This window comes from Armigeres subalbatus, chromosome 2 (genome assembly GCF_024139115.2).
Source record: "Armigeres subalbatus isolate Guangzhou_Male chromosome 2, GZ_Asu_2, whole genome shotgun sequence".
Lineage (NCBI taxonomy): Eukaryota > Metazoa > Arthropoda > Insecta > Diptera > Culicidae > Armigeres > Armigeres subalbatus.
In genome coordinates, this window is record NC_085140.1 from 400,964,304 (window position 1) to 400,992,221 (window position 27,918).

The 27,918-nt window shown below is 39.1% G+C and overlaps 2 protein-coding genes across 4 annotated transcripts in view; one reads left to right on the forward strand and one right to left on the reverse strand.

Moving 5' to 3' along the window:
* On the reverse strand, window positions 1-27,480 carry LOC134213293 (adenylate kinase isoenzyme 1). Of its 3 annotated transcripts, none has more exons than XM_062692228.1 (7): window positions 27,352-27,480; window positions 14,634-14,992; window positions 9,764-9,853; window positions 9,205-9,482; window positions 9,062-9,146; window positions 195-344; window positions 1-134 (listed from the first exon to the last, which is right to left on the reverse strand). In XM_062692228.1, exons 2-7 carry the CDS (start codon window positions 14,634-14,636, stop codon window positions 45-47), a joined length of 696 nt encoding a protein of 231 aa, XP_062548212.1. In that variant the 5' UTR covers window positions 14,637-14,992; window positions 27,352-27,480; the 3' UTR covers window positions 1-44. The 3 variants fall into 3 exon arrangements, with proteins under 3 accessions (XP_062548212.1, XP_062548211.1, XP_062548213.1); XM_062692227.1 differs by lacking the exon at window positions 27,352-27,480 and adding an exon at window positions 26,824-27,035; XM_062692229.1 differs by lacking the exons at window positions 9,764-9,853; window positions 27,352-27,480 and adding an exon at window positions 26,824-27,030.
* LOC134213291 (adenylate kinase isoenzyme 5) overlaps window positions 26,172-27,918 on the forward strand; it is a 69,979-nt gene continuing 68,232 nt past the window's right edge. Inside the window, exon 1 of the mRNA XM_062692222.1 lies at window positions 26,172-26,196. Within this exon, the coding sequence (XP_062548206.1) occupies window positions 26,187-26,196 (10 nt within the window). The 5' untranslated portion in view covers window positions 26,172-26,186. The remainder of the gene's footprint in view (window positions 26,197-27,918) is intronic.

Consider the following 27,918-nt stretch of genomic DNA (forward strand, 5'->3'; position numbering starts at 1 on the left):
AGTGTTTGTTAAAAATTACGTCGAATGTGTAGTCCGGTCCGCACTTAGGCCTTCTTTCCCTTGGTGGCCAGCAGCTCGTCAATGTACTTCTCTACATCGGCGAAGATTTCCGCTGGAGCACGCTCGGCATTGATCTGAAAATATTAACGCGTGATGAAATAGAATCGGAAAACGGCAATATACTTTAAGGTTACCCTTCTCAGCTGGGTTGGGTATTGAACCAAAATTTTCTCAGTATTCTCCCGGAAAGTGGCGATGCGAGTCTTTAGGGTCTCCTCGTTGTCATCAGCACGGACAGTGGCTGACTCCGCAGCACGCTTCAGGATTCTGGCTACCAGGGTTTCCTGACATGGTAATCAGATTTATGGAAATTAATAAATAAATAAATAATGAAAATGTAGTGGAAAATCATATTTAAAACATCTAAGTACATTATGCCAACAAGAATTAATTGTTTTTTCGACTATTTTACTTTATTGACGACGTTTTTTTCGGCTCTTTCAGACTTCAAACTAGCTAAAATGGGTATTGCGTCTACTATCCGACGCTTTGGTGTACTTATTTTTATTATTTACTAGAGATAAAAAAAACTCAAAACTAAGAAACAAGACCATTTGTCTTCCTCTCATTTCGTTATGATAAATTGAATTTAGGAGGTAACTCTATTGTCTTCAAACTTTTCAGTACAATATCTTATTTGTTGAAAACTGATATCAATTAACTTTCAAAAATTGTCCGGAGACGAGCCATCCTAGGGTCTTCTTAATAAATAAGACAAAAAAAACTTTCAAAATACTAGGTGGGGGGCTATTTTTTTCTAGGAAGGACTAAGTCTAGGCTATTATTCGTTTTTTTCTAGGAACTTCTTCAGAAATTGTTTCAAGCATTGCTTCAGAGTTACCTGCAAAAATTCCATTTGGAATTTTCGTCGGACATTTCCAGAAATTCTTCAAGAAAACCTTCAAAAATTTCCTTAGAACTTCCACTGAAACTATGGAATTCTGGAGGTAAATTCCAAAGAATTTACTAAAACTGTTTCTTAGAATTTCCAAGGGATTTCCTGGAGGAGCTACCGGCACGTCCAGAAGTTCCCTGGAGTGCCCTGGAGGAATATCTAAAAGGATTTCCGGTAATACTTTCTAAATTATTCCTGCATCGTGTTTTCTGGGCGAAGTTTCAGGATTAATTTATTCAAGGTTTTCTAGAGAAATATTAGAACAAAAAATCATCATCACAGCCAGTAATGAAAAACATCCTGGAAATGTCGGTTTTATTTCCGAGCATCTTGTCAGCATTAATATTGGCAGCATATCATAAATATGAGACAACCGTATCAACCGTTCCACATTCAGGAGGTGTATGAAAAAATGTCGTTGGGAATGACATTGCTAAGAAGATAAGTGTCACTCCTTGCTGATCAATCTTCCAGGGATGGGACACAAGTATTTCTCCCATATGTCCTGGCCTTTATGCCTAGGCTTAAGCGCCATTACTCGCTCTCTGAAACGAGATAATCAATTCGCGAAAAAAATTTCGAAGAAACTTACGAAGGAATTTCTGATGCAGCTTCTCTTAAAGATGGCTGCAGAGATATTCAATCCACCATTGGAAGCACCGAAACCGCTGCACTTGGCACGGTGCCCCCGGATCAGAGAATCTACTGGAATGACGGCGAATGTGAGCAGTTCTCATCTACAAAAAGGGCGATAAGTTGGATTGTAGCAACTACCGCGCTATCACATTGCTGAATTTAATTGCGACTAAATCTGAACACATATGAGCTGCAGCAACCTATGTGGAACATGTGTGCTGCTAGAGTAAGCCAGATTACCATTTGTGCATTTGTATGTATATTATGAGGCTAACACGATAATACTTTTATGCCCAGAAAAGTCTAGAGAATTTCGAACCCGAAAATTTCCTAGACCGTATCGGACTACCTTCAGCATGGTCTTGCTTTGATGCCGCGCATCTTACCGCACGACTAAGGAAAGCCTCAAAATCTGCCTTATATACTGTGTCCATTAAGGGGATAAAGAATGTCTGATGTTCCTTAGTCAACAATAGGTTTGTTTACATATTTTTGTTAGTTATTTTATCAAATTTAAACAATTTGGCGGGTATCTTCCACGGTTAAACAGTGGAATAAGTGTTTATCTTAGCGTTCAGTGCTTGTGAGCGATGTTTATTTACATTAAATAGGGCAAATAATCCGATTATCCGATAGTTGTGGGTGTTCCTATAGATGCGGAAGTACAGAATGCAGAAAATCTAGGAATCAAACGCGAGTTAATTTTGTTTTGGATTCCGAGATGCTTGTCCTTAACCTACTATTTCATTACTCGATTGCCGTAGACAAGGGGTTTTAACTGTATTATTATGCTCCAAATACGTCATTACTGACGTGATCTTGAATAATATTCCTAAGTGTTTTATTTCTTTCTTTTTTCATATTTACGAAATATGCAATGCCTACCAGCAAATTCTACGCCTCAAATTAATATAAGTGTGTTTGAAAAAACTATAGCAACATAAAATCATTAACATGAATGTTAATGCCAAACTTTTTATTAGAATCAATGGTAATAGGTAGATTATTAACGATTTTACTGATTATATACACTTTTTGAAAACATTTTAATGGCACGGCAAATGCTGGGTAAAGCGTACCATTGGTACTTCGCGTGCCTGAAGGGATAAAATCTCGCGGTCCTCAGCCTCTTACTCAGCAACTCCTATCCCTACCTCCTCGTGATGCTGGCCGGGATACGAGCAACCTTAGGGAAGATCGGGTCACCAACCCCGGTGGGAACTATGGTCGTATGCTGACAGGGAAGGAAGGGGTTCGTTCCTCTCCGGAGGTGCAAATCTTACTCAGCGTCTGTTCTCCATGTAAAGAGCGGTCACAACAGCGTCTGTTCTCCATGTTAGGGGCGGCTGATCATCGTCCGAGTGCCAGTGAGGGACTCTAAGTGAAACTGTGCACCATGATCCACCGGGAATAAGGAGGAATGGTCCTCCGGAAATTTAGGGGGTTTGGTGTCAGGCCCTGCAAGCCAGCCTATAAAACAAACAAACGCAACGAATAATCAACAAGAGAGTACGGACCGGAACCATCGGCGAAGACCACTGCTACGAAAAGGGACTAGCGATTGGAAACTCGGTTCGTGGAACTGCAAATCTCTCAACTTCATCGGGAGCACACGCATACTCGCCGATGGGCTCAAGGATCGTGAATTCGGCCTCGTAGCGCTGTAGGAGGTTTGTTGGAAAGGATTAATGGTGCGAACGTTTAAAGGTAATCATACCATCTATCAGAGCTGCGGCAACACACACGACCTGGGAACAGCTTTCATAGTGATGGGCGATATGCAAAGGCGCGTGATCGGGTGGTGGCAGATCACCGAGAGAATGTGCAGGTTGAGGATCAAAGGCCGGTTCTTCAACTTCAGCATAATCAACGTCCATAGCCCACACTCCGGAAGTATTATTGATGATAAGGATGCATTCTACGCGCAGCTGGAACGTGATTACGACAGCTGCTCAAGCAACGACGTCAAAACATAGGAGATTTGAACGCTCAGGTTGGCCAAGAGGAGGAGTTTAGACCGACTATTGAAAAGTTCAGCGCTCACCGGCTGACGAACGAAAAAAGCCTACGACTAACCCAAGTAACACAATTTGTTCCATATGATATAATATTGCTTTTGTACGACAAACGCACAAGTACTGTGTCTTAATATTGGAGACTATTTTATACTTCTGTAAGACTGAAAAAGCGCAGAAGGTGGAGCCTATGCAACATAATTTTTCTTTGATTTCAAAATATGTTTCAAGAAACAAATTGAAACATATATGTAGTGCAAAAAAACATGTATGGCTATTTAGAGTATCGAACTCAAATCCACGAAGTATTGGCCGCGAACATTTTGCCCTATACCAAATTTGCTTACACAAATCTCGTCGTTAGAAACTTATAACTATTCGAAAACATAAATGTTCAAATTCAAATGTATTAATAACCCCAATGATACTTGTTTGCCTTTAGGTCCTTGCTGTAAAAGAATCTGAGAAATGTCGTACATATAAAACGAACTGCCGCTACTCTTCAGTAACACCTTAATTCACATTGTGAAGACTAATAATTAAATTTGTTCTGAAGTGTTTCGTTCCCGTCTTATTTTTCAGAGAATACAATCAAAATAATTAGCGCAAGCTATCCGATGTAAAGTAAAAATGTACCAAAAAGGTTCTAGAAGTGCAGTCCAAGAAACATTTTGTATAGAAGTTCATTGCAAACAAAACTTGTTTGCGCATACCAGGGAAAGACTAATATTTTACTCAAAACGAACTTCTTGTTGCTCAATGATATCAAGACTGGAAAAGAACTAGTTTGCTACAAACAAGTAATGTTGAATTGACTGTCCAGACAACTTTGTGACATATTTGTTTTGTCGTGCACTTCAACGACTAGTTTTAGACTAATTTCATATACGCCTAATCAAAGTTATGTTTTCGGTGCTACTTGGGAATTGATTTCGCCGCCTCCAAGAATATGGCCATTCGCAGCACCTACTTCCAACACAGCCTCCAGTATCGGTACACCTGGAGATCACCACTGCAGACAGAATTACAAATCGACCACGTTCTGATTGATGGACGGCACTTCTCCGACATTATCGACGTCAGGACACATCGTGGCGCTAACATCGACTCTGCCCACTATTTGGTGATGGTTAAACTGCGCCCAAAACTATCCGTCATCAACAATGTTCGGTACCGACGACCGCCGCGGTACGACCTAGAGCGACTGAAGCAACCTGATGTCGCATCTGCATACGCGCTGCATCTCGAGGCAGCCTTGCCGGAACAGGGTGAGTTCGATGGGCCCCTCTTGAGGACTGCTGGAATACAGTTAAAGCAGCCATTAACGACGCAACGGAGAACAACGTCGGGTATGTGGGACGAAGTCGACGGAACGATTGGTTCGACGAAGAGTGCAGACAGATTCTGGAGGAGAAGGACGCTGCGCGGGTGGTCGCACTACAGCAAGTTACCCGGCAGAACGTGGAACGTTATAGACGGAAGCAGAGACAGCAGACCCGCCTTTTTCAGGAAAAGAAACGCCGCCTGGAAGAGACAGAGTGCGAGGAGATGGAACAGCCGTGCCGTTCTCAAGAAACACGCAAGTTCTATCAGAAGCTCAACGCATCCCGCAAAGGCTTCGTCCACGGGATAGGATGGGAGCATCTTGACGGACGAACGTGTGGTAATCTAAAGATGAAAGCAGTATTACGAAGAACATCTAAATGGCACTGAGAGTAAAGGCAGTGAAAGTCAAGGCAGCGGAGGAGATGACTACGTCAGTTCAGCGGACGATGGAAGCCAACCAGTCCCCACCTTGAGGGAAGTTAAGGATGCCATTCAACAGCTAAAGACCAATAAAGCAGCTGGTAAGGATGGTATCGGAGCTGAGCTCATCAAGATGGGCCCGGAAAAGCTTGCCTGCACATACTGATAGTCAGAATCTGGGAAACTGAACAGCTACCGGAGGAGTGGAAGGAAGGGGTTATATGCCCCATATGAGAGTGTGAGAACTTATAAGCGATCACCATCTTTAATGCCGCCTACAAAGTGATTTTCCAGATCATCTTCTGTTGGCTGTCACCATTAGTGAATGAGTTCGTTGGAAGTTATCAAGCCGGCTTTGTTGACGGCCGCTCAACAACGGACCAGATATTTACTGTACGGCAAATCCTTCAAAAACGCCGTGAATATCAGGTTCCAACGCACCATCTGTGTATTGATTTCAAAGCAGCATACGCCAGTATAGACCGCATACCTACAGCTATAGAAAATTATGGACGAGAACAGCTTCCTTGGTAAGTATACCAAACTGATCAAAGCAACGGTGGATGGTGTGCAAAATTGTGTGAGGATTTCGGGCAAACACTCCAGTAGATCCAACAGATCCTTCTTCTTCTTCTTCTTCTATTGGCATTACATCCCCACACTGGAACAGAGCCGCCTCGCAGCTTAGTGTTCATTAAGCACTTCCACAGTTATTAACTGCGAGGATTCTAAGCCAGGTTACCATTTTTGCATTCGTATATCATGAGGCTAGCACGATGATACTTTTATGCCCAGGGAAGTCGAGACAATTTCCAATCCGAAAATTGCCTAGTCCGGCACCGGGAATCGAACCCAGCCACCCTCAGCATGGTCTTGCTTTGAAGCTGCGCGTCTTACCGCACAGCTGGATCCAACAGATCCAGTAAATTTATTTGTTTCGCGGATGACATAGACATTGTCGGCCAAACATTTGCAAAGGTGGCAGAACTGTGCACCCGCCTATAACGTGAGGCAACAAAAATTGGACTGATGGTGAATGCATCGAAGACAAAGTACATGCTAGTGGGCGGAACCGAGCACGACAGGGCCCGTCTGGGAAGCAGTGTTACGATAGACGGGTCGAGGAATTCGTCTACTTTGGATCCTTGCAAACGGCTGATAACAATGTTAGTCGTGAAATACGAAGGCTCAACATCTATGGAAGTCGGCTCTACTACGGGCTCCAGAAGAAACTGCGGTCAAAAAAGATTCGCCACCGCACCAAATGTGTTATGTACAAGACGCTGATAAGACCGGTAGTCCACTACGGACACGAAACATGGACAATGCTCGAGAAGGACTTGCAAGCACTCAGAGTATTCAAGAGACGGGTGCTTAGGACCATCTTTGGCGGCGTGCAAGAAGACAGTGAGAGACGGCGAAGAATGAACCACGAGCTCGCCCAGCTCTAAGGCGAACCCAGAAGGTAGCTAAAGCCGGATGGGTACGATGGGCAAGACATGTTTTAAGAATGTCGGACAGCAACCCTGCAAAGATGGTGTTCGCTTCCGATCCGGCAGGTACGAGACGGCGTGGAGCACAGCGAGCAAGGTGGGGGCAGACCAGGTGCAAAACGACTTGACGAGTGTGGGGTGCATTCGAGGATGGAGAGATGCGGCCTCGAACCGTGTATTGTGGCGTGTAATTGTTGATTCAGTGTTATCTGTTTAGTTGTATACTAAATAAATCAAATGAAATGGACCATTAATCCATAACTGGTACATCTCTATGGCCAACTGAGGAACACTATGGCCGTAACTGGTACATGTACTCCTAGTTTTGAAACTTATTTTAAGAATTATGTAGTTTGCATGAAAACTAAAAAGATTATCTGTTTTTCAAATCGTTAAACTGTTATGTAACGCCTAGACATCAGCCATTTGCTGAGAGAATATCGTGGAAATCGACTTTAGGCCCGTGGGCATCGTGGGCATCAAGCTGCGTGAACGCTTCGTGCACGCAGCGTAAAAAACCGCTACGTGGACATCGACCCTTATCGTGATACGACCACTAACTGTATAGCCAAAACTGGCACACCTGCCTAATCAAATTTATGGAAACATATTTAATTTGGTGGGTCTCGTGCCCCATCATATCCTAGTTTAACACCGTCAGTGCTCAATTTCTAGAATGTTTTTATAACTTTTTGTTATAAGGAATTTTGTGACTGCCATATTTATGATTCTGTTATTTAACATTATGAGAAACTAGAGAAAAACAAGAATGGAAGTCAATCGAGAATCGCATTTGAAAATGATGATACCAATACATGCTTCTATACTTGGATCGCCGAAACTTTCAACACTTTAAACGATTATGATGTTTTTAGAATATTTTCATAGATAACGGATCGTATCGATGCCATATTTATTTTTTGTTTCTAAATAAGATCTCGCGCTTAGGAGGGGCGTAACAGTATTGATCGATTTCTCTTCATCGATTTTCTATTTCATATTCAACTCAATTATTTCAAAAGCTACAACCGTTATTGTTGCTAGTAGTGCAAGACGAAAGCATCATTTATCATCCCAAACCATTAAATCTTTTGAAAACTAAAGCAATTTGCTACATTAATAAGAAGAAAACATCGACGAAACAGCGCGAGAGATGAATATGGAGTCCTATGTTTGAGAACGTAATCTTATATCAAAATCCATAGTGTCATCCTTCGATTACCTGACGAAAACACCCCTATTACAATAATATAAACAAGTCATCGACTGCATTGAACGCTACAACCGAACACCTGGGAAAGAACTACGGAAACACGAAGCACATGCCAGGCGTTAATTGATAGGTCAATTTCAAACACCATCCGTTCAAAGTCAGATGCATTTTCGTGCAACTGTTCTGCCTACACCGAAAACAGTTCGTAGCCTTCACTCTAACTGCTGCACTTTTGGTGCATCATTCCGGGTTTGAGCTTTCATGCACATACAGCTGCTGTTCACGGTGCCAGCAGCGCGCGAGAAAATCGATAAATTCTTTACAACACTGTTGGTGGCATCCCAGTCCAATTGATACCCATTGTTGTTTCGATACGCGTGTTTTTTTTTAATCGTGATGGCTGTTTGGGGCTCACTTAAAGTCTGTGGTGGAAAACAGTAAGAAATGCTTTGTTCTTTTTATGGATATCATTAGATTTTGAAATTTTACAGGGGAGTAACTCCCGTTTCGCAGAGTATGCGATTCTCCGAAACTTTGACGGCAGCCTTAGGTAATCGCAAGAGCAAATACAAGGATGTGTCCAAGGATCTCAATACGTACATCAATAAGGAAGAAGAGAATAAAATTATCGCAACTCCTCCATTTAGCATCGACAAGATCAAAGCCATGATGCAGAAGGTAATTCGATCGCAGTTCATCATCCGCGACGAGGATGGAGATCTTGTAAAGTGGATCTACAACCCGGAGAAGAATCTCGAGATGAGTCAAAAGATTGCGAAAGTGATTAAGGACCGTATTAGGGGATACAATTTTTCGCGTTACAGGATTGTTAGCATTTGTTCGATTGTTGAAAAGGATGGACAGGGAGTACACTATAAGATGAAGTACATCATAGATCCGTACCTGGATAACTACATTCAGTATGTACACGATATGGCCAAATTTTGGATCATTGCAACTGTTATTCTAGTGCACAAAGATTAGTCTCTTTCAATAAACTTACGTTAGAGCATTCAAAGTACAGAATGATATCGACTGGAGCGATGAACTTCTCAAATTCGGGACCCTGTGCCGGTTCACGAGGATATCTGAAAAGAAACGTGCCTTTGTTCAAGATCTGCTACATTGTACAAAATTCTTGCTTACCCATCAATCAAGTAGCCAACGGTACTGCTCAAGGCCTTTGCCATGGCAGCCTCCAGCAGCTTCAATACGGCCTCGTTCGGTACCAGAATGCCCTGCTTCATCATCGCCTGCAGTTCCTTGCCCTTGTCCGAACCGGAAGCAACCTCTTCGCGCAGCAGATCACCGGTGCTGAAGTGTGAGAAATTGTACTTGGCAACAATTTTCTCACATTGGGTTCCTTTTCCGCAACCAGGTCCTCCGAGGACCCAGATGATTGGTACGTTGGCATCGCGCATCGACTGATATATAAAAAATGAAGAAAAATATCAGGTTCTATTGGTTGTCAATCACAAACATACGAATTCGCCATTTAATATGAACGGATTACGCTTGAAGAAGTTAAAACCCGATTTAAAAAAAACTCAAAAATGAGTGAATAAAGCAAGCGGTACAGAGGCACTAGTCCAAATAATAGGTTAAGTTGCATGAATACCAATGCAATGGCTCACGGTTTAGTGTTTTGTTTTCGCCAAAATAGAGTAAAGAAAATTTCGTCTCGCGATGGTCTCATGCAACTTACGTTCTCAAGGGTGGGTGTTTGTGGCGCGGAAGCCGTTTGTTCTTTCTGCTTGGACTCGTGTTCCATCGCCATCTGGTGACACATGAATAACTGCGAGGGGTGACAGCCACGGGTTCCGTTCATGTTTTCAATTTAGCAATGATTTCGCATATGACGAAACGTGGTCAGGTGATTCGAGGCAAAACGTATTGTACGATAGAAAATAATGTTGGTATGGAAAAGTTGTGACAATTGGTGATTGATGGGTTGTGTGACAAAGCGTCATGAAGATTGCAACTTTCAACGAGGTTTGCGTGATCCATCTATTGCTAATAATTTAATATGTTCTCCAGGTTTTTTTGCACGGTTTGGTATTAGTCGATTAAGACCTTCAGCGTCAATGAAACAATGAGTTAACCTCAAGAAAAAAATCACAAAAAATCAAAGACAAATTCAGGTGGTATTTAAAATGAAAGCTTAAGTTAACCGAAAAATTAAATCCAATCGCGTAAAAAAACTGGGTGTTTTTATGAAAAGACTTGAATTGTGAAGTACGTTTCAAATATTCGACAAATTCTAAAAATAATAAGACTGCTGATAAATCAAGTTTTGCACCGAATTGCTACTCTTTTACACTCTTTTTTAACAATAACTAAAATAAAGCTTTAATTTGAATACTGCACATGAACGTTTGGCCCTCCTTAGCCGTGCGGTGAGATGCGCTGCTACAAAGCAAGACCATGCTGAGGGTGGCTGCGTTCGATTCCCGGTTCGGTCTAAGACATTTTTGGATTGGAAAGTTTGTTGACTTTCCACTTACATGCTGACTTACATGCAAAAATGCAATGGTTGTTACGTCAACTATGAAACCATGGGCAGTATACTGCCGCTAACCGCAAGTCGAGCACATCTGTATATGGGCCTCCATATACAGATGTGCTCGACTTGCGGTTAGCGGCAGTATAGGTGCACGACGGTTTCTATTTTTTAAGTGTTTCACTTTTACTCATTAGAAATTATGGAAAACATGATAAAACAGTAGGGGAAGAGGTTCGGTTGTGGGCACCCTTTTGTCTTTGATCCATAACTTTGGCCCTAGTTGATCTTATTCCCACATTTGTATACCAATGGAAAACTAGACTAATAACCTTACTACTAGCGAAAAAAATAGTTTGATTTCATCGGTTTGAAAAAAAAATTGACAATTTTGCAAATTTGACAATTTTGGACATTTCAATTTTGTGGTTCGATTGTGGGCACTCTTGAAAACTCAGCTAAAAATAAAGAAGCATGAATAGAAACCACCCAGATTTAAAGAAAAGGAATAGTTTATTCATTCTAATAGTCAATTGAGAGGTACCCCTTCGAACTTTTTGCATTAATAGAGGTACCCCCTCTCGAAAGAAGGCTTCCAATCCTCTTGAAAAAAATAATTCCGAGGCCTTTGAAGGGAAGCTCCTTCCAGCTTTTGAATCCCTTTAAAGTAGGTTTCCGCGCCTCTTGATTGAAGGTTTCTGAACCTCTTCTAGATAGGCTTCCGAGCCTCTTGAAGACGGTTTTCGAGTCACTTAAAAGGAGGCTTCCTTTGCAACTCGAAACGACGCTTCTGAGCCTCTTGAAAGAACAATTCCGAGCTCCTTGAAGTGAGGCTTCCGAGCATCTTGAAAAGAGGCTTCCTAACCACTAGAAAGTAGACTTCCGAGCTTCTTGAAAGGTGGCAACCTAACCACTTGAAAGGAGGCTTCCGAGCCTCTCGAAAAGAGGCTTCCGAGCCTCTCGAAAAGAGGCTTCCGAGCCTCTCGAAAAGAGGCTTCCGAACCTCTCGAAAGGAGCCTTCCGAGCCTCTTGAAAGGAGGCTTCCAAGCCTCTTGAAAGAAAACTTCCGAGCCTCTTGAAAGGAGGCTTTGCAAGCCTCTTGAAAGGATCTTGAAAGGAGGCTTCCGAGCCTCTTGAAAGGAGGCTTCCGAGCCTCTTGAAAGGAGGCTTCCGAGCCTCTTGAAAGGAGGCTTCCGAGCCTTTTGAAAAGAGGCTTCCGAGCCGTTTTGTTCGTTTGATCTTCTGTTCCGCAGCCCTACATACGTTGTGCTGATTGTGGAAGGCAGGATTCAATTGGGATTTATTGATCGCATTGTATATTATGTCCAATATAATTTTTTGAAATAAAAAAAAACACAATTATCAATACTTTATCAATGAGTTTTGATTGGAAATGTAATACGTCCGCCATTACGCATTTTTGTCCGAGGTACCCCCTAGGGCCAGCGAATGTACCCCAGGTTGAGAACCGACAGGATTCCCCGTCGAATGCAACTTGTTGCAAGCAAATCAGTCAACGATTTGTTCCAAAAAGTGTGGATTTAATAACTTGTACCCAAAGAACAAAAATATGAATTTAATACATTATTTCAATCAATTATGTCTAAATAATTATAAAAACTGCATAAAAACGTCATTTAAAAACGATATTGAATGATTTGTCAATAAAATAAGGGTGCCCATAACCGAACCAATAAAGATGCCCACAGCCGAATTTCGCAGCCTTTTTGAAAAATGAAGAAAAAAAATCGCCCTAAAATTTTATTGGCAATCGTCATTGAGCCTCAAAATAGATTAAATTTACTGTATAAATATGCATTGGAACTCACTTTTTGAATTAAATCACTTCAATTTATGACACTTTGAAAAAGGCAAAAAAAACTTTCGTGTTGTTTTTTTTTGTAAAAAATTTATTTGTCCCTAGTTCAAAGTAGAGATCCCCATCCAGTTTGATATTGAGCACAAAACATCATGTTACAATAGCAAACTAATAACGTTTGTCAGAATGACAGCATCTGTTATCTGTCAAAAGATACGTAGATACGCTGTAGATACGCCCACAACCGAACCTCCTACCCTAGAAAAAAAACACTTCCTGAATTCGTATAATCAAAGAATCAAAATCCGTACAGCTATTTTTGGACTATATATTGAAAATAAAGCAGAGTGATGGACTCAACTTTGGATAGTTTAGTAAGCACCTTGAGAAGCGAACCTTTTGATTTATGTTTCACTAGCAGACCCGACGAACCTCGTTTCGCCTAAAATTGATTTATTCTCTGATAAGTTCTCGAGTTATGCAGACATTTTTGTATTACTTGTATGGGTGCCCTCTTTTCCAGAAGGGGGAGAAGTTTCGAATCACCACAGAAACATATATTTCCTTCTAAAAGCTCCACATACCAGATTTAGTTCCATTCGTTTGATTAATTCTCGAGTTGTGAAGAAATTGGTGTTTCATTTGTATGGGCTCCTTTCCAAAGCGGGAGGGGTCTCAAACCATCTTCAGAACCTTCCCCGGCCACAAAAACCTCTGCATACGAATTTTCACGCCGATCGGTTCAGTAGTTTCCGAGTCTATTCAGACAGACAGAAATTCATTTTTATGTATATAGAACAAGAAGATTGAGCTTACTGTTTTCATTACGATTTGCAATTTAAACACAGTCATTTTTGATACGTGTTCACCAAAAAAAACTTATAAATGACACCTAAAAATTCGGTTTTCTGGGTTGCGATTAGTTTTTGATTTATATTGTTTTAATTTCAAAGCCTACTTCTATTTCAATGGCCAATGATCAAGCATATGAACCGGATGAGATAAATAATTTATTATCTTTATTATCTTATCTAGAATCCCCTCCAATTTATGATTTATGAGGTGGACGGATTTCGGTGCTGTACTCGATTACTAATCGGCTACTCAACAAATCTAATTGAGCAAAATGAAATCATAGTGAAATCATTGTTCGTTTTCCATTGCTGCAACCAAATGAGTGCTGTATAATGTACTTCATGCAACTTATTTAAGTGCTATAATGGTCATTATAATACTTATTGTCAAGTTTCATGAAAATAGACCATTGATCCTTTTTTTACATTTGAACCTATGTGCATGGATGCCCATGAAATTCCAAACATTTCATAAACAAATCATCCCAAGATCAAATGTTGTCTCAAGATTCTCGCAATAGCAAATTAGAGGCGACATGATAATTAATTGAGGGAGTTCGACGCAGAGAGCTGTAAGGGTATTGATATAGTTTGTACGTCATTTATAAAAAAAAATTGAACTTCCATACGATTAGCAAAGAACGAAAAAATATTGAAAAGCATCACACCATATTTTTCTCAAAACGAAGTTTTTGTCACTTGCACCCCATTGCGTTTGACTCCCACAATTACGAATAGCAAAGCATGATTAAATATAAGCTAGCTTATCACATTCGGATCTACCTCTACACGGTTAAACATATTTTGTAATTTTTAATCCATTCGGTGTGTATTTTTGCTCACGCCATCTTTTAAGATAGAGTAAAAATATTTATTCATTGTTGATCGTTCTTGAATTCATTTGACCCGTGACAGAGAATTGTGCAATGCTATACAGTAAAATCCCGGATATTAATGGTTCACTTTTCGCATTCGACTAGCGCCCATGCAACCCATCGAAAACTCAAAGCCGCGCGTTTTGTTTTTCATTCACAGCATCACCCGCCACAGCAGCCGGTCGCCGCCCGACAATGGTCTAATGATATTATTTTTAGAAATTGTTATAAAACTCATAGGTAGTGACCGAGACCTTCAGAAGAACGCACATCGACTGCTGGCATATCAACGGCCCTGACGACAAGGTTCAAGGTTGCCTCGCTGGCAAATTGCTACGATATATCTCGAAAACCTTGGCAATGATCCAAACACCTTTGAACTGTCTCATATTATCATCATAATTTTGCTGACTTACATAATTGAACTACCTCATAAGAAGTCACACTCTTCATTTACTTATAACAACTGTATGACTCGTTATGATGATGATGATGATTATTATTATTATTATTTATACTTCACTTACCATGATTGCAAATTTAACTAGACAGGCTTTCTGAACAAAATCCACTAGAAATACTGACGATTGATGGCGAAGATCAGCTGGCCCTCTTGTCGGTGCGCGGTCCTACGATAATTCCACAGAGCTGGAGTAAATCACACCACTGAACCCGTAAGGAGCGAGCTGCGAAGTAAGACTGATGATGGTACTCGCTAGAAGATTCGCCTAAATGCGCGTAGGTAAGTGTGGTTTGGGATTTATGTCTCCTCCTCGTCGCTTTCGCTTTCTCTCCGGTACGTAGATGGGTTGCCGCTGTGTGTTCGCAGCGTATGGGGATGTGTGATTGTCGCTGATCCACTTCGCTAATTTGTTTGCGCGATCATCTGCAAACGGGTATAGTGCGGAAGATTAGGGTGGCTTAGTAAATTGCAGGTTGGTTGATAGTATGTAATATGCAATAAATGCACGGTAAAAGACCAGAAGGTAAGTAAAATTGCATATTTCATATGGGGCCATCCAGAAACCACGTGGTCATATTTTTGAAGATTTTCAACCCCCCCCCCCATGTGGTCTATCGTGGTCATTTGGCAGACCCCCCCCCTTTGACCACGTGGTTCCTATGTAACTAAAACATATGGTTCCGATCAATTTTGAAGATGGACAATTTCAACTGATTCAATATCAAACTAAAACCCAGCATGGAAATTATAAATTTTCATTATTTCGAAGATTTTTATGATGTTATCATGTTGTAATGTGTATCAGGTATTAGGTTATCTAGAACTCGCATACCTTCGATGCATCAGGAGGATACCAAAAAATGCGGACTCGCGAATATGTTATAAAAATTTCGAGAAAAATTTGTAATGGTTAAGAAATTTTCCAAAATATCCCTATATTTTTTAATTTCTTTATTGGTGATTTTTTTAAATACATAATTGAAATTTTTACTTTTACAAGTGCTAATTTATTATTATTTTGTGGAAAATTTTCAACTGTTTATGGAAATTTTGCATTATTTGCAGTAATTCTACATTTTTTTAATACTCATACCCTGATTTCTTTATTGGCAATTTCCAATTCTATTATGGAAAATTTCTATTTTTTCTCTAATAAATAATCTAGAGCTGGCTCATCTCTCAACATTTCTAATTCTTCATTGAAATTTTATTTTGACATTGACTCGTGGAATCCAATGATGCCATACTAAACATATTTTCTCGGTCACTCTGATGTCTTTCGAATAATTTCCCAAGGAACTTCTATTCCATATCTCGAATATGCTTCAGTCAATGGTCTTTTCATAAGCGACTCATAGAAGAATGAATGTATTATAGATCAATTATCATTTTGAAGTTCGGATCATTCGATTTATCCAATTAACCAAATTATGAATGATGTATGATATTATATCCCGTTAGGTCCATTGGGTTGATATGACAATTGTTATTTGTACAAGCTACTACAGACTTTTTAGTTAAAAAAAATATGTTGAGCTTTTTAATGGAATGTCTTTACTTGTCATAAGACGAGTTTGTACCTTCCCATTTAATTCCACCACTTGATTGTACTTTGACAGATACGTATTTCGACCTCAACAGTAAGGTCGTCTTCAGTGTTTCGTACTTGACTCGACTTAGGTTATACAAAACTTTTAGGTTTTAAAAAACGTCCTGGAAGTCGTAATGTTTGAACTACTTAATCATTCAAGTCCGTGAACCCAGTGCTTCTAAGGCCCTACAAAAAAGGCATAGTCATTGTGCAGCTTGATGTTGACTCAAGATAATTTTGGGTACCTTGTCTCTTAGATCTCATGTTAATGGAAATTAGGATCATATGCATATTTCATCGGATTGGGTACATACCGATGATGAGGACATTACAAATGTCATGATTGATCACCCGAGAAGTCGTGGGCTGAACTTGAGAGCAATCACTGGCTTAACGTTCAGGATGACCCATCTTATCTGAGTGTTCAGAATGATTCAAACATTTCAACTTCATTTGCATGCTCTTAGAATCGAAATCTTCCCAAAGTTTCGGATAACTGAGTTTTCAGGGTCAGTCAAATTTGAGCTCCCATATTTCTTTCTGTAAAACCAATATCTAGATGAACAATTTTACTGAAGAAAATGGTGGTCTAGCTCTCTTTTGTGATTTAATAGATAATCTAAAACGCTGGGCATATATGACCCATCCGTCATGAAAGGGTTGAGATTTGTTTTGGAATTCAATTTCAATCGTTATTATAACACTATTTATCACCCTAGATTGTTTTAGGAATTGGAGTGTTTTTTTCTGGAACACTTCCACTTTTTTTCATATCGCCGGACTCTTCTTAGTTCTAAACATTTTATTTAGAATTTCATGTTGATTTTTTAAATGCAAACTTCTCTATGTCATAACCTTTTTCATACGCACTACTATAGTTTTGTGCATTATTGATCGGAAAATTTAAAAATGCACCTAAATGTTCTAATTAGGTGCATTATTAAATTTTTCGATCAATTAGCCTAATTATTCAATATCATAAGAACTAGGCTTCTTAGTCCTAAATATTTGCCTACATGTATTGCTTGGATGAATTTTAAATTCCAAGATCTTCCTAATTTTCAAGAATAATTATTCTGGAGTTGCAAGGGAAACCCTTCAGAATAGTTAGAAGAAAAATCTTCAGTATTTCAACGATTTTTTTTTCGAAATTCTGTGGAAAAGTTCCTAAAAAAAGGTTCGGTAAAATTTTTGAAGAACTAGAAGAATCCGTAGAAGGATCCTAAATGCATATTTACGATAAAAATTCCAATAAACATCAAATTCCGAAGAACTTCCGGTATAAATTAGAAAAAAATCCAGCTTACTTTTTTTACAGAATCTCTAAAGATTAGATAAAGATAATTCTAAATTTCCAATGGAATTTTTTTTTCGTTTTTCAAAAAAAAATCTTCTGATGTGAAAATTCCTTAAAATTTTTAAATCATTTCTTGTGCTTCTTTGCATGGTAAAGATTTAAAGCAATGTTTAGCTGAACCTACAAAGAAATCAAAATGACTTTCCGAAGAAGAATGAATTTCCCATGAAATTTTGGAAGAATTTATGGTGCAAATTAAAAAAACACGAACCTTGAGAATTCTAAAGATTTATTCTTTGAAAATCCAAAGTATTTTTTGAAGATAATCCATAGACTCTTCCGTGGAAATTCTAAATAATGCCTCGAATAAAAAAAATATTTGGAAAATTTAAAAAATGTGATAGAATTCACAAAGAGCGTAAAAAATTTCAATTCAAAATTCCAAATTTGAAAACAAAAATCCAAAAACGGTAATATCAAAGTGTTTCATGTGGCATTGGCTATTTAATTTCTCATGAAAATTCAGAAGATTTTTTCTTGAAAAATTTAGAGTCTTCTTCTTCTTCTATGGCTCCATATTCCAACTGGAAGTTGGTCTGCTTTTCAACTTAGTTTATTCTATTAGCATTTCCTCAGTTATAAATTGAAAGTTTTAAATGCCAGCAATTGTACGATTATATATCTTGTGTAGCAAGTACGAAGGATACATTATACCTAGGGTGTCGACAATGTTTGACACCCGAAAACATCCTAGACAGGAACGAGAATCGAACTCGTCATCTCCGGATTGGCAATCCTATGCCTTTGCTCGTAAGGCTAACTGGAGACTAAACATTTTGAAGTGCACTCCCTAAAATGTTCGAAAAACTTATTTTGGAAATGAAATAGAATTTCTGGTGAAGATTCGGAAGAACTTGTCGAAGCAATTCATTAGAATGTAAAAAAAAAATGAAAATATGAACATTTTTTCCACCGAAAATTATATGTAGGTATTTCCCACGAGACTGTTTTGAATTTTCAGACAGAATTCACATGGAATTTTTTTCGGCATTTACACTGGCGATATTTTGTTTTTTTTTCATGACCAATTTGTAGCAAAATTTACAAGCAAAATTTTCCAGAGAGAATTGATCAAAAACATTCTGAATGCTAGCACTTTATCAGGATTGTATGAAGTAAGGTCAAAGTTTTTACAGGAAATTTTTTTACTGGATTTTTCCTGAATATCCACAAGACATTCTTTTGAAGATTTTTCTTGAATTATTGCAAAAACATGAACAGTTTTCAAAATTGTAGCTGTAGTCCGCTGATGCAAAAATGTCGGCGGCGTGATGCCAAAACCATCTGCGGCGGAATTTTAAAAATATTTTTCATTTTTCTTCCCCATTTTTTGGTGAAAATTGAGACTGAAACGCAACCTGTTTTTTCGTTTATTTTTTTATGGAAATATGATCTAAAGCTAAGTTGGCCAAATAACTCAGATATGGATCGGCGTTGCGACCGACGCTGCGTTACCGAGTTTTCTCGATGCTTAATGCTAAATTCTTTTTAACACCGAGTTGAAAAAGACGCTACGTGGGCATCGGCCCTAAGATGCGCTTTGCGTTTAATGATTAAATCATTAAATTTTGATGATTTGTATTTTTACACCGCTATTGTTATTTACCAAAATTTTCGTGTTAAAAAAACCACGTGGTTCGAGAGCAACACCCCCTCCCCCCATGTGGCTTATCGTGGTCATTTTCCAAACCCCCCCTCCCCCCCTATATGACCACGTGGTTTCTGGACGGCCCCTATTGAGTATTGATGGACTATTATAATAGGGGAGACAGGGGCTGGTTGACCGAGTTTTGCTTTCGGAATATATACTCATTCGGATTGGACTTTTCGAAATACGGTTTTCGCTGTCATAAATATACAATTCTTGGACACATCTGTGAATTTTTTCATCTATGAAAAAAATCATAGCAATCATTGAATTTATGTGTGGAATCATCTTGTAAATATCCAAATAGACAAATTGAACAAAAAATGCGAGTTCAAGAAATATTTTCTACATATAACGATTTTTCTCAGTGTAGGACTCGTTTTGGGGGCCTTACTTAGCCATGCGGTAAGATGCGTGGCTACAAAGCAAGACCATGCTGAAGGTGGCTGGGTTCGATTTCCGGTGCAGTCTAGGAAATTTTCGAGTTGGCATGGACATAAAAGTATCATAGTGTTAGCCTTATTAGGGTTATTCACTTAACAGCGTAAACAGCTGCGTATCTGATTATTGAAATGTTTCATACACAATCAAAAGGGACATATTTCAAATCGACTATAAAACATTTCTATAAACAGATACGCAGCAACCTATAGGCGTATACGCCGTTTAGTGAATGAATGTAAAAATGGTAACCAACCGGGCTTAAAAACCTTGCAGTTAATAAATGTGGAAGTGCTAAATGAACACTAAGCAGCAAGGCGGCAATACTCCAGTAAGATGTAATATCAATAAGAAGAAGGAGATAGTCTCGTTTTGGTAGAACGTAGAGAAAGATACAAAGAAGAAAAGAAACGAGCCTGGGATTGATTCCACGTCCCCTTCTTATAAGGCAAAAGTGGTTGCAAACGGAGTCGTCAAGTTTCTTACATTTGTTTTTTTAATACTTTATTAACGTGATTTTTTGTCTTAAAAATAAGTTCATCACGGTACTCTCATATTTGTTGTCCTGCCCAGAAAAATATTATAGGATCAGTTTTTTGGAGGATACATAAACTTAACGATTTTCATCGGATTTCGGTTTGCGTTTGGCGAGATCCATCCAATATTATTCTACATGATGTGTCGCTTCAAGTGTATTCTTCTACACAAACAAACCAATGTAAGTGTATACTCCATTAAGCCAAATTACGATAAGCATAAGTACGTCAGACGATAATAAACGATAGGCCATAAAGAAGTTAGGCGTAATTTGCGTTAGGTATAATTCTCGGGTACTTATTCAAAAGGACGTATGTGATTTTGTAACCAAAGATTCAAACGTCGATTTGTCCGATCTGATAACCCTCCCACGCAAACCATCACCATAGACAGATAGGGGGAAGCTTCGGCTACCTGTTGGTGGTGTTGATTTGCATGAGTGTGTCATCAGATTGGTCAAATCGACGTTTGAATCTTTGTTTACAAAATCACATACGTCCTTTTGAATAAGTATCCGAGAATTGACGATAATTGACGGACGTTAGACATAAAATGGTTTAAAGATCGATTGAACGACAATTCTCCGAAAACCAATTCCCCGAATGAAACCATTCCCCAGAAACATTTTCCCCAAATTCCTATTCCCCAACAAGCAACTTTGGGTAGCATGTCAGTCGCAGTCAAGAGTTGTTTCAAGAGCTTACCCGGTATATGACTAATTAAGAGCGTTATCACGATATAGGATGAAATTGAAACAGAGTGCGACTATTGTTAGCAATCTTTAAAAAAAAATCAACGACCATACACCAAGTATGAACAAAATTTAAATCCAAACACACAACATAAAGTCTAGACTTCAATTTGAATAAGTGTGCACCTGCGAAATCCTAGCTATTATTGAATTGCTAAAAAACAGCTCACGAATAGCAAACTTTTACTTACTGTTTTGGATCGTCTGTTTTTTTCCTTTATTGTGCATGACATGACAACCATTCAATTATCGCCAGAAAGAGGTACCTAATATATTTAATACTGACAGTTTTAAAACATGAAATCGCGAGGTTAAAATAACTATCGCAGCATCACTTCCGAATAGAGCGTGCAAATGTATTTCTGAACATACCAAGCACACGATACCACGAAGTGATTTGATTTTTTTTCTTCAATGCGTTTATTTGGTAGGCTCAGGCGTATATAACACTTGATGGAGCCGCAGTATAGGATAATTTACCGTAAATATCATCATACAGTAAACTCTCCCTTACTCGATATTTACCTTACTTCAATTTTTTCCAAAATATCAAATAGAAATATGGCTTAGTAATTTGGTCGAATGCCGTTTGGCCGAATGCCGTTTGGCCGCATAATTGCCGGATGTGTGCAGTATCAAATTAGAAGTGAGTAGTGGGAAGTGAGAAATGAGAAGTGAGTGGTGAGAAGTGAGATGCGATTGTTGCAAGTTTAGAAGTAGGAAGTGAGTAGTGAGGAAAACAGAAGCAAGAGGTGAGAAGTGAGGAATGATAATTGGTATGTAAGAAGCGAGATGAAAAGTGAGAAGTGAGTGGTGAGATTTGAGGTTATGGCTTTCAATCTTCTTATACTCAAAAACGGGTTTTACGTTTTTATCCGACGTTTCGGTTACATATATTGTACCTTTATCAAGGAGTTAACTAAGTCCCGTTTCATTGTTACATTGTCTTAGCATAGAACGTATTGTCACAACTTTATGTATAATCGCCCCCTCTATTTGTCGGTAGGGGCTGAAGAATTTGAATTTATCCGGATACCAGTAACAAGGAACTTAGCTAACTCCTTGATAAAGGTACAATATATGTAACCGAAACGTCGGATAAAAACGTAAAACCCGTTTTTGAGCATAAGAAGACTGAAAGCCATAACCTCAAATATCACCGTCATTGTCGATCTCTCGTAGAAATGAGTGGTGAGATATAAGACAAAAAGAAATAAGGAAGAAGAAAAGATGAAGAAGTAAGCTTGAGCTTGAGCTTGATTGACTGCTCGTAGTTGCTACTCCATTATGACCAGATCAGCTGTTCTTGCACAGGGAACCAACAGATGTTTGCTTGGGACTAGCACACATCTTCAATGTACAAGTACTGGTGATCTCATTTGTTAGGTCATACTGGCGCCTGCCACGTCAGAATGCAAGTCAATGTAGGGAAGGGAGAGGAAATGATGGTGCAATCACTCGCCCACTGCAAGCCGAATATACCTCTGCGCTTGCCACGAGTTCATGCAGAATTTGTTCATGCAGAATGTCTTGGTTAACGAGCTGCCAATGTGATAGATAGGAGAAAGCAACTGATGAAATTTCTAATTGGATGTAGGAAACGAGCTCTATAGTTCATTTCCAATTTTAGCAGATTACTGTTACTCAAGTTGAAGGTATAGGAATAGTAATGGAAACGGTATGGAATTCCATTTCCAGTTCTAGCGATTGCTAGAACATGAGAAGTATAGAGAAAGATTCAAAGTAGGAGAATGGAACGGACCTGGGATTGAACCCACGACCTCCTGCGTATGAGGCAGAAGCAGTAGCCATAGGTTGTATACTATTTCGCCGAAAAACATTTAGCGGAATTTTTTTTCGCGGTACGACATTTCGCGGAATGTATCAACTCTCCGAAACACATTTCGCGGAATGAACCTTTTTTCCGAAAGACATTTCGCGGAATGTACCTTTTCACCGAAAATCATTCCGCGGAATGCCATTTGGCGGAATTCAGTTAGAATAATTATCATTCAAATATTTAACGATTTCTGCTTAATTACATGAAATGCAGGCCATTTTTTTTGATCTTATACAAACCCCAACCCGAACCCGAGTTTTCCCCGGAAAATTCAAACTAGATATTTTCTGGTTGTCTTTAAATTGAAAAAAAATGTCAGCCCAAACAAAGAACTAACCTCACAATTAACAAAACTGAATAAAATAATTTTCAGTATTTTATTTTTTAAACCCGTACCGGACCCGAACCCGATATTGTACTAATTTTTCAAACCTGAATCCGACCCAAACAAATCGGGTTCGGGTTTGATTCGGGTTGCGAGTTTCAAAACCTGAAACCCCACCATATCTACTGCCCGGTATAAATCGAAAGGAGTTGCTAATGTCTTCTTTCAAAGAACACGTGTTCCCGGTATAAGGCGAAGGGAGAAGTAACGCCTTCTTTAAATGGATGCATCTGCCTGGTATAAGCCGAAGGGAGGGGCAATGCCTTCTTTAAATGGATGCATCTGCCTAGTATAAGGCGAAAGGAGTTGATAATGCCTTCTTTAAAAGAACGCGTCTGCCCGGTATAAGGCGAAGTGCGGTGTAACGCCTTCTTCAAATTGAAGCATCTGCCCGGTATAATGTGAAAGGAGTTGATAATGCCTTCTTTAAAAGAATGCGTCTGCCCGGTTTAAGGCGAAGGCATAGGTAACGCCTTCTTTAAATGGTATAAGGCGATAGGAGCTGATAATGCCTTCTTTAAAAGAATGTGTCTGCCCGGTATAAGGCAAAGGCAGAGGTAACGCCTTCTTTAAATGGATGCATCTGCCCGGTATAAGGCGAAATGAGTTGATAATGCCTTCTTTAAATGAACGCGTGTGCCCGGTATAAGGCGAAAGGAGGGGTAACGTCTTCTTTAAATGGATGTATCTGCCCGGTATAAGGTACAATTGAAATTTTGAAACCGGCTTCTAAGTATTCTGGGAGGCCTTCCTTAGCCGTGCGGGAAGATGCGTGGCTTCCAAGCAAGACTATGCTGAAGGAGGCTTGGTTCAATATCTGGCCCGGTTCAGGAAATTTATCGAAAAATTTGTTTCGGCTTTTTAGGTAGAAAAGATTTAACGTGTTAATCTCGTGTTCAACGAGAAATGGTAACCTGGGAAACCTCGCAAGTAATAATTCTAGGAATGCTGAATGAACAAAGGCTATTATTATTAACTAGTTTATTTGTGGACGCAGTAGCGCCCGTGGCAAGTTTTTTTTTTTCAATTTAAACGGTTCATTAATTCGTGCATTAAGAAAAATCAAAATCTTCAACGTCTGTTGTCTGTGATTTTTTTTTATCAAATACTGTGTCTGATTGTCTAAGGTTGTCACTGATTTTGTTTTCTGCACCTGATAGTAAAGAATTGAATTATCAAATATTTTATTTTTTGTGAGAATTTCCCTGCGTGCAGCGTCTGGTTGGCTAGTCACCGGACAGACAAACAGGGCTATTATATATAGTATATTCCGCGAAATGGTGCATTCCGCGAAATGGTACATTCCGCCAAAAGTCATTCGGCGAAAAGGTACAAACCGCCAAATGTCGTACCGCGAAAAGTTACAAACCGCCAAATGTTATTCCGCGAAATGTTCAACCGCGAAACTGAATTCCGCGAAATAGTTTTCGGTGAAATGTTATACAATCAAGGGACGAAGGAATAAGGAAAATGAAAGAGAAAGGAAGAATAAAAAAGAAAAAAGGATGATGAAGGATGATTTCGGAAGAAAAAAGAAAGGAAGGGTGAACAAAAAAAGAGATAAGGAAAAGGGTAGAGGAAAAGGATGAAGGAAAAAATTGAAGAAAAAGAGAATAAAGAAAAAAAAAATAATAGGTCAAGAAAGACTAAGAAAAAATGAAGCAAAAAGAGGAATGCAGAAAGTCGGAAAGAAAAAGGATTAATTTCCAAATTTTCATTTGTCACAGAAGTGAGATCTTACCAGAAAAATTCAACTTCTCACTTCACACTCCTCAGCGCTCACTTCTCACTTCTCTTTTCTCACTTTTCATTTCTCATCTCTCACTTCTCACTTTCACTTTTCATCCGACTCCTCACTTTGATTTTCTCATCTCGGCACCAACATTTCAAAAGAGCGAAACACACGCGATGCGACGCGATTCTATCGCGTGGCGACAGCGATTCTGTCGCCGTTGGTATCCCGAGCAGCACAAGTCAGACTCAGAACATCATGGTTGCAACAACTTAATTGTGACTGAATCCGGTTGCATATGAGTTGCCGTTACCGATGTGGAATATGTGTGCTACTAGGGATGGAAGCGTAAATAGCACATAGCCGGCAGCGACCGAACGATAGAATCGCGGCGACTAGTCGACGCCGTCGCTGCGATGGAATCGCTTAGGTCTGGGGGAGCCTTTATTTTTTTCCAACCGAGCCGCCAACTGTCAAATGGTTGTTCGAACAACTTCACACACGTTCAAACAAAGCAGCAACCGAATGGTTTTCGTGGGGGCGGAGTCAATGTTCGTCAAACTGCTTGACTGGTGTGTACGTTGCATTACGTTCTTGTTGTCACTACAAAATACACCATCAGATGGATTCTCATATATATTTGCGCCAATAAATCAAGTATGTGCTACCACATGCAAAAAGCCTCTTCTAGGCTAAAAAAAATCACAAAAATCAATGAAGGCTACGTTTAGCTATTTAGGGGAAAACAGTCCAAAATGCACCCCTTAAGTTTTTTCGATTTTTCACCAATACAAGTAAGAATACCGAACCATTTCAACGTGTGGATGCAAAATTTACAAAACCAGCTACATTTCACAATGATCTCCTCTTCAAAACAACAAGATGTTCATAAATTTTTAACGCATTTAAAAATGTTTTAAAACTGGGCCTGGTGAAAAACGCCTAAATGATGGTGTGAAATAACTCAATTGCATATAAAATAATAGTGAACGCATGGTTCTTTGTTTTTTCTTAATTGATTGAACAACAATCTTACGAGTAAGGTGGAGGTGAATATGAAGGGATTTTGCTCATTTTTCCATTGCAGTTCAATAATGAATATTTAATATTGAATTGTAATGGTAATATTCGTGCATAAATGTCCAACAACAGATTATATGAGTGATTTAATGAGTGAGGCCATTTTGCCCCGTGGGTGCGTTATACACTGTTCTCCCCTACCTAGCTTCTTCATAATGCCCACTTAACCCGTATAGTACTTTGTTCGAAGTATAGTACGTATTAACCGTTTGTTCTTATTGTGTGGAAAGAAATGATTTCCAACGATGATAGCACATGGTTATATGTGAGTAAATATGTTACATTTTTTCATAAATCATCTTATAAATCTCAGAGAAAAACTATCTCAGTCTCTCAATAAAAAGTGCCATTTTCATTTCTTGACTCCTAAATCGACGTACTATTTTCACTATTTCATGTTAAGTCGGATGAATGGTAGCGTCTTAAATTTCTTCCACAGGATAGAAACATCTCCCTTAGAATTTCGTAAAAATATTAACATGAAATAAATAAAATTCTTGTGAATATATGCATCGTCCATAAAAATAAAACCAAATTCAAAAGTTCTGCGTTTTAAAGTAGATCAAGTGTATTGCCACTATCCTAACTGCGGAAGACACGGAGGCGACACTTTATATCGATTAAACATCGACCACTCAAGGGTATCTGACAAATTTATCACAAATCAACGGTTGCTACTTCATATAACCCTTTCTTCAGGGGTTCAATAGTTCCGCACTTTTCTTCTATCTTTGAAGGAAAGAAAATAATAACCTATGCCACTTCTGATTTCCAGCGTGGATGAAAAATTCATGGCACTAAACCGATGCAATGCTGTGGGAAAATCTCAGCTGTCGTGGCTTCGGATGCCTCGTAATAACAGCCCCAGTGGAACAGAATCAACAATAATCACCTGAGCAATAACATGTAATTTGGGTCTCTTCGAATTTCCCTCAAAGTGCTTGGCTTCTACTTTTTTTGAGTGTTGGATTGGAAATTTCACGAATTTTCCTTGGTCAATTATTCAGAACACTCGTCATCGTCCGAATCGACTACACTCTCTCGCTTGGATTGTCCCACCAACCAGAGGAGACAGAAGCACTAGTTTCTCGCTTTAAACGCAAAATGTGACTGTAGCTATACCTAAGGGATGAGTTGTATCTAGTCTGATATCTATAACGATTCAGGGACAAGTTCGGTGCATTTTCTCTGTCAGTGTGGGTTGAATTTGTTTTGGTTCCAGGTTTGGCTCTCTCAGTCAGCTTACTCTGATCTGAGATACTCTGACTGATGCATCTACAGAGCGATTCCGAACCTATAAAATGCACCACCATGCACCATGCACTAATATCGTTCACTAATATTGAGATGCTAATACCTATTGGTATGAAACCAAGTAATAAGAAACAGTAAATAATTAAACGTTTTCGATTATACCTACTTTATCCAGTTCTTTGAATTCGATTTCGTTACAGACTGCCTTATAAAATTACACTGATTAATGATACAATCAGATTGAATTCAAAATCAATACTGAATATGTATGAATAGTACCACTTGTACTGTATGTTGATGAACGAACATGCACTGTGCATCTACATGTGCATCCAACAAGTGCATTCTCTCTTCCACATGGGCAAGTGCATTGATGCATCCACAGTGGTGGTGCGATTATACTAGTGGATATACACAGAGATGTTTATTTGCTCTCGAGCGTACACAACATTTTGCAATATTACATAGACATAGTCAACGAAATTAAATTGCGCAATCGCGAAATTTGTAGATGTGATTTTTATCATGGTAGAAGTAGAGTACGCTAAACAGAAACCGTAACCGGGGGCTAACTGATCACTCTCAAAGCAAGATGTCTCAAAGCTATGAAACGTCTTTGAAACATCAGAACGAAAATAAGAAAAGATTATACATACCTAGTTCTAAAAGGATACTATTCGAGTGGTTTTGACGTAAATTAATCATTAACATTTCGTAAATTGTTTGCATAGAG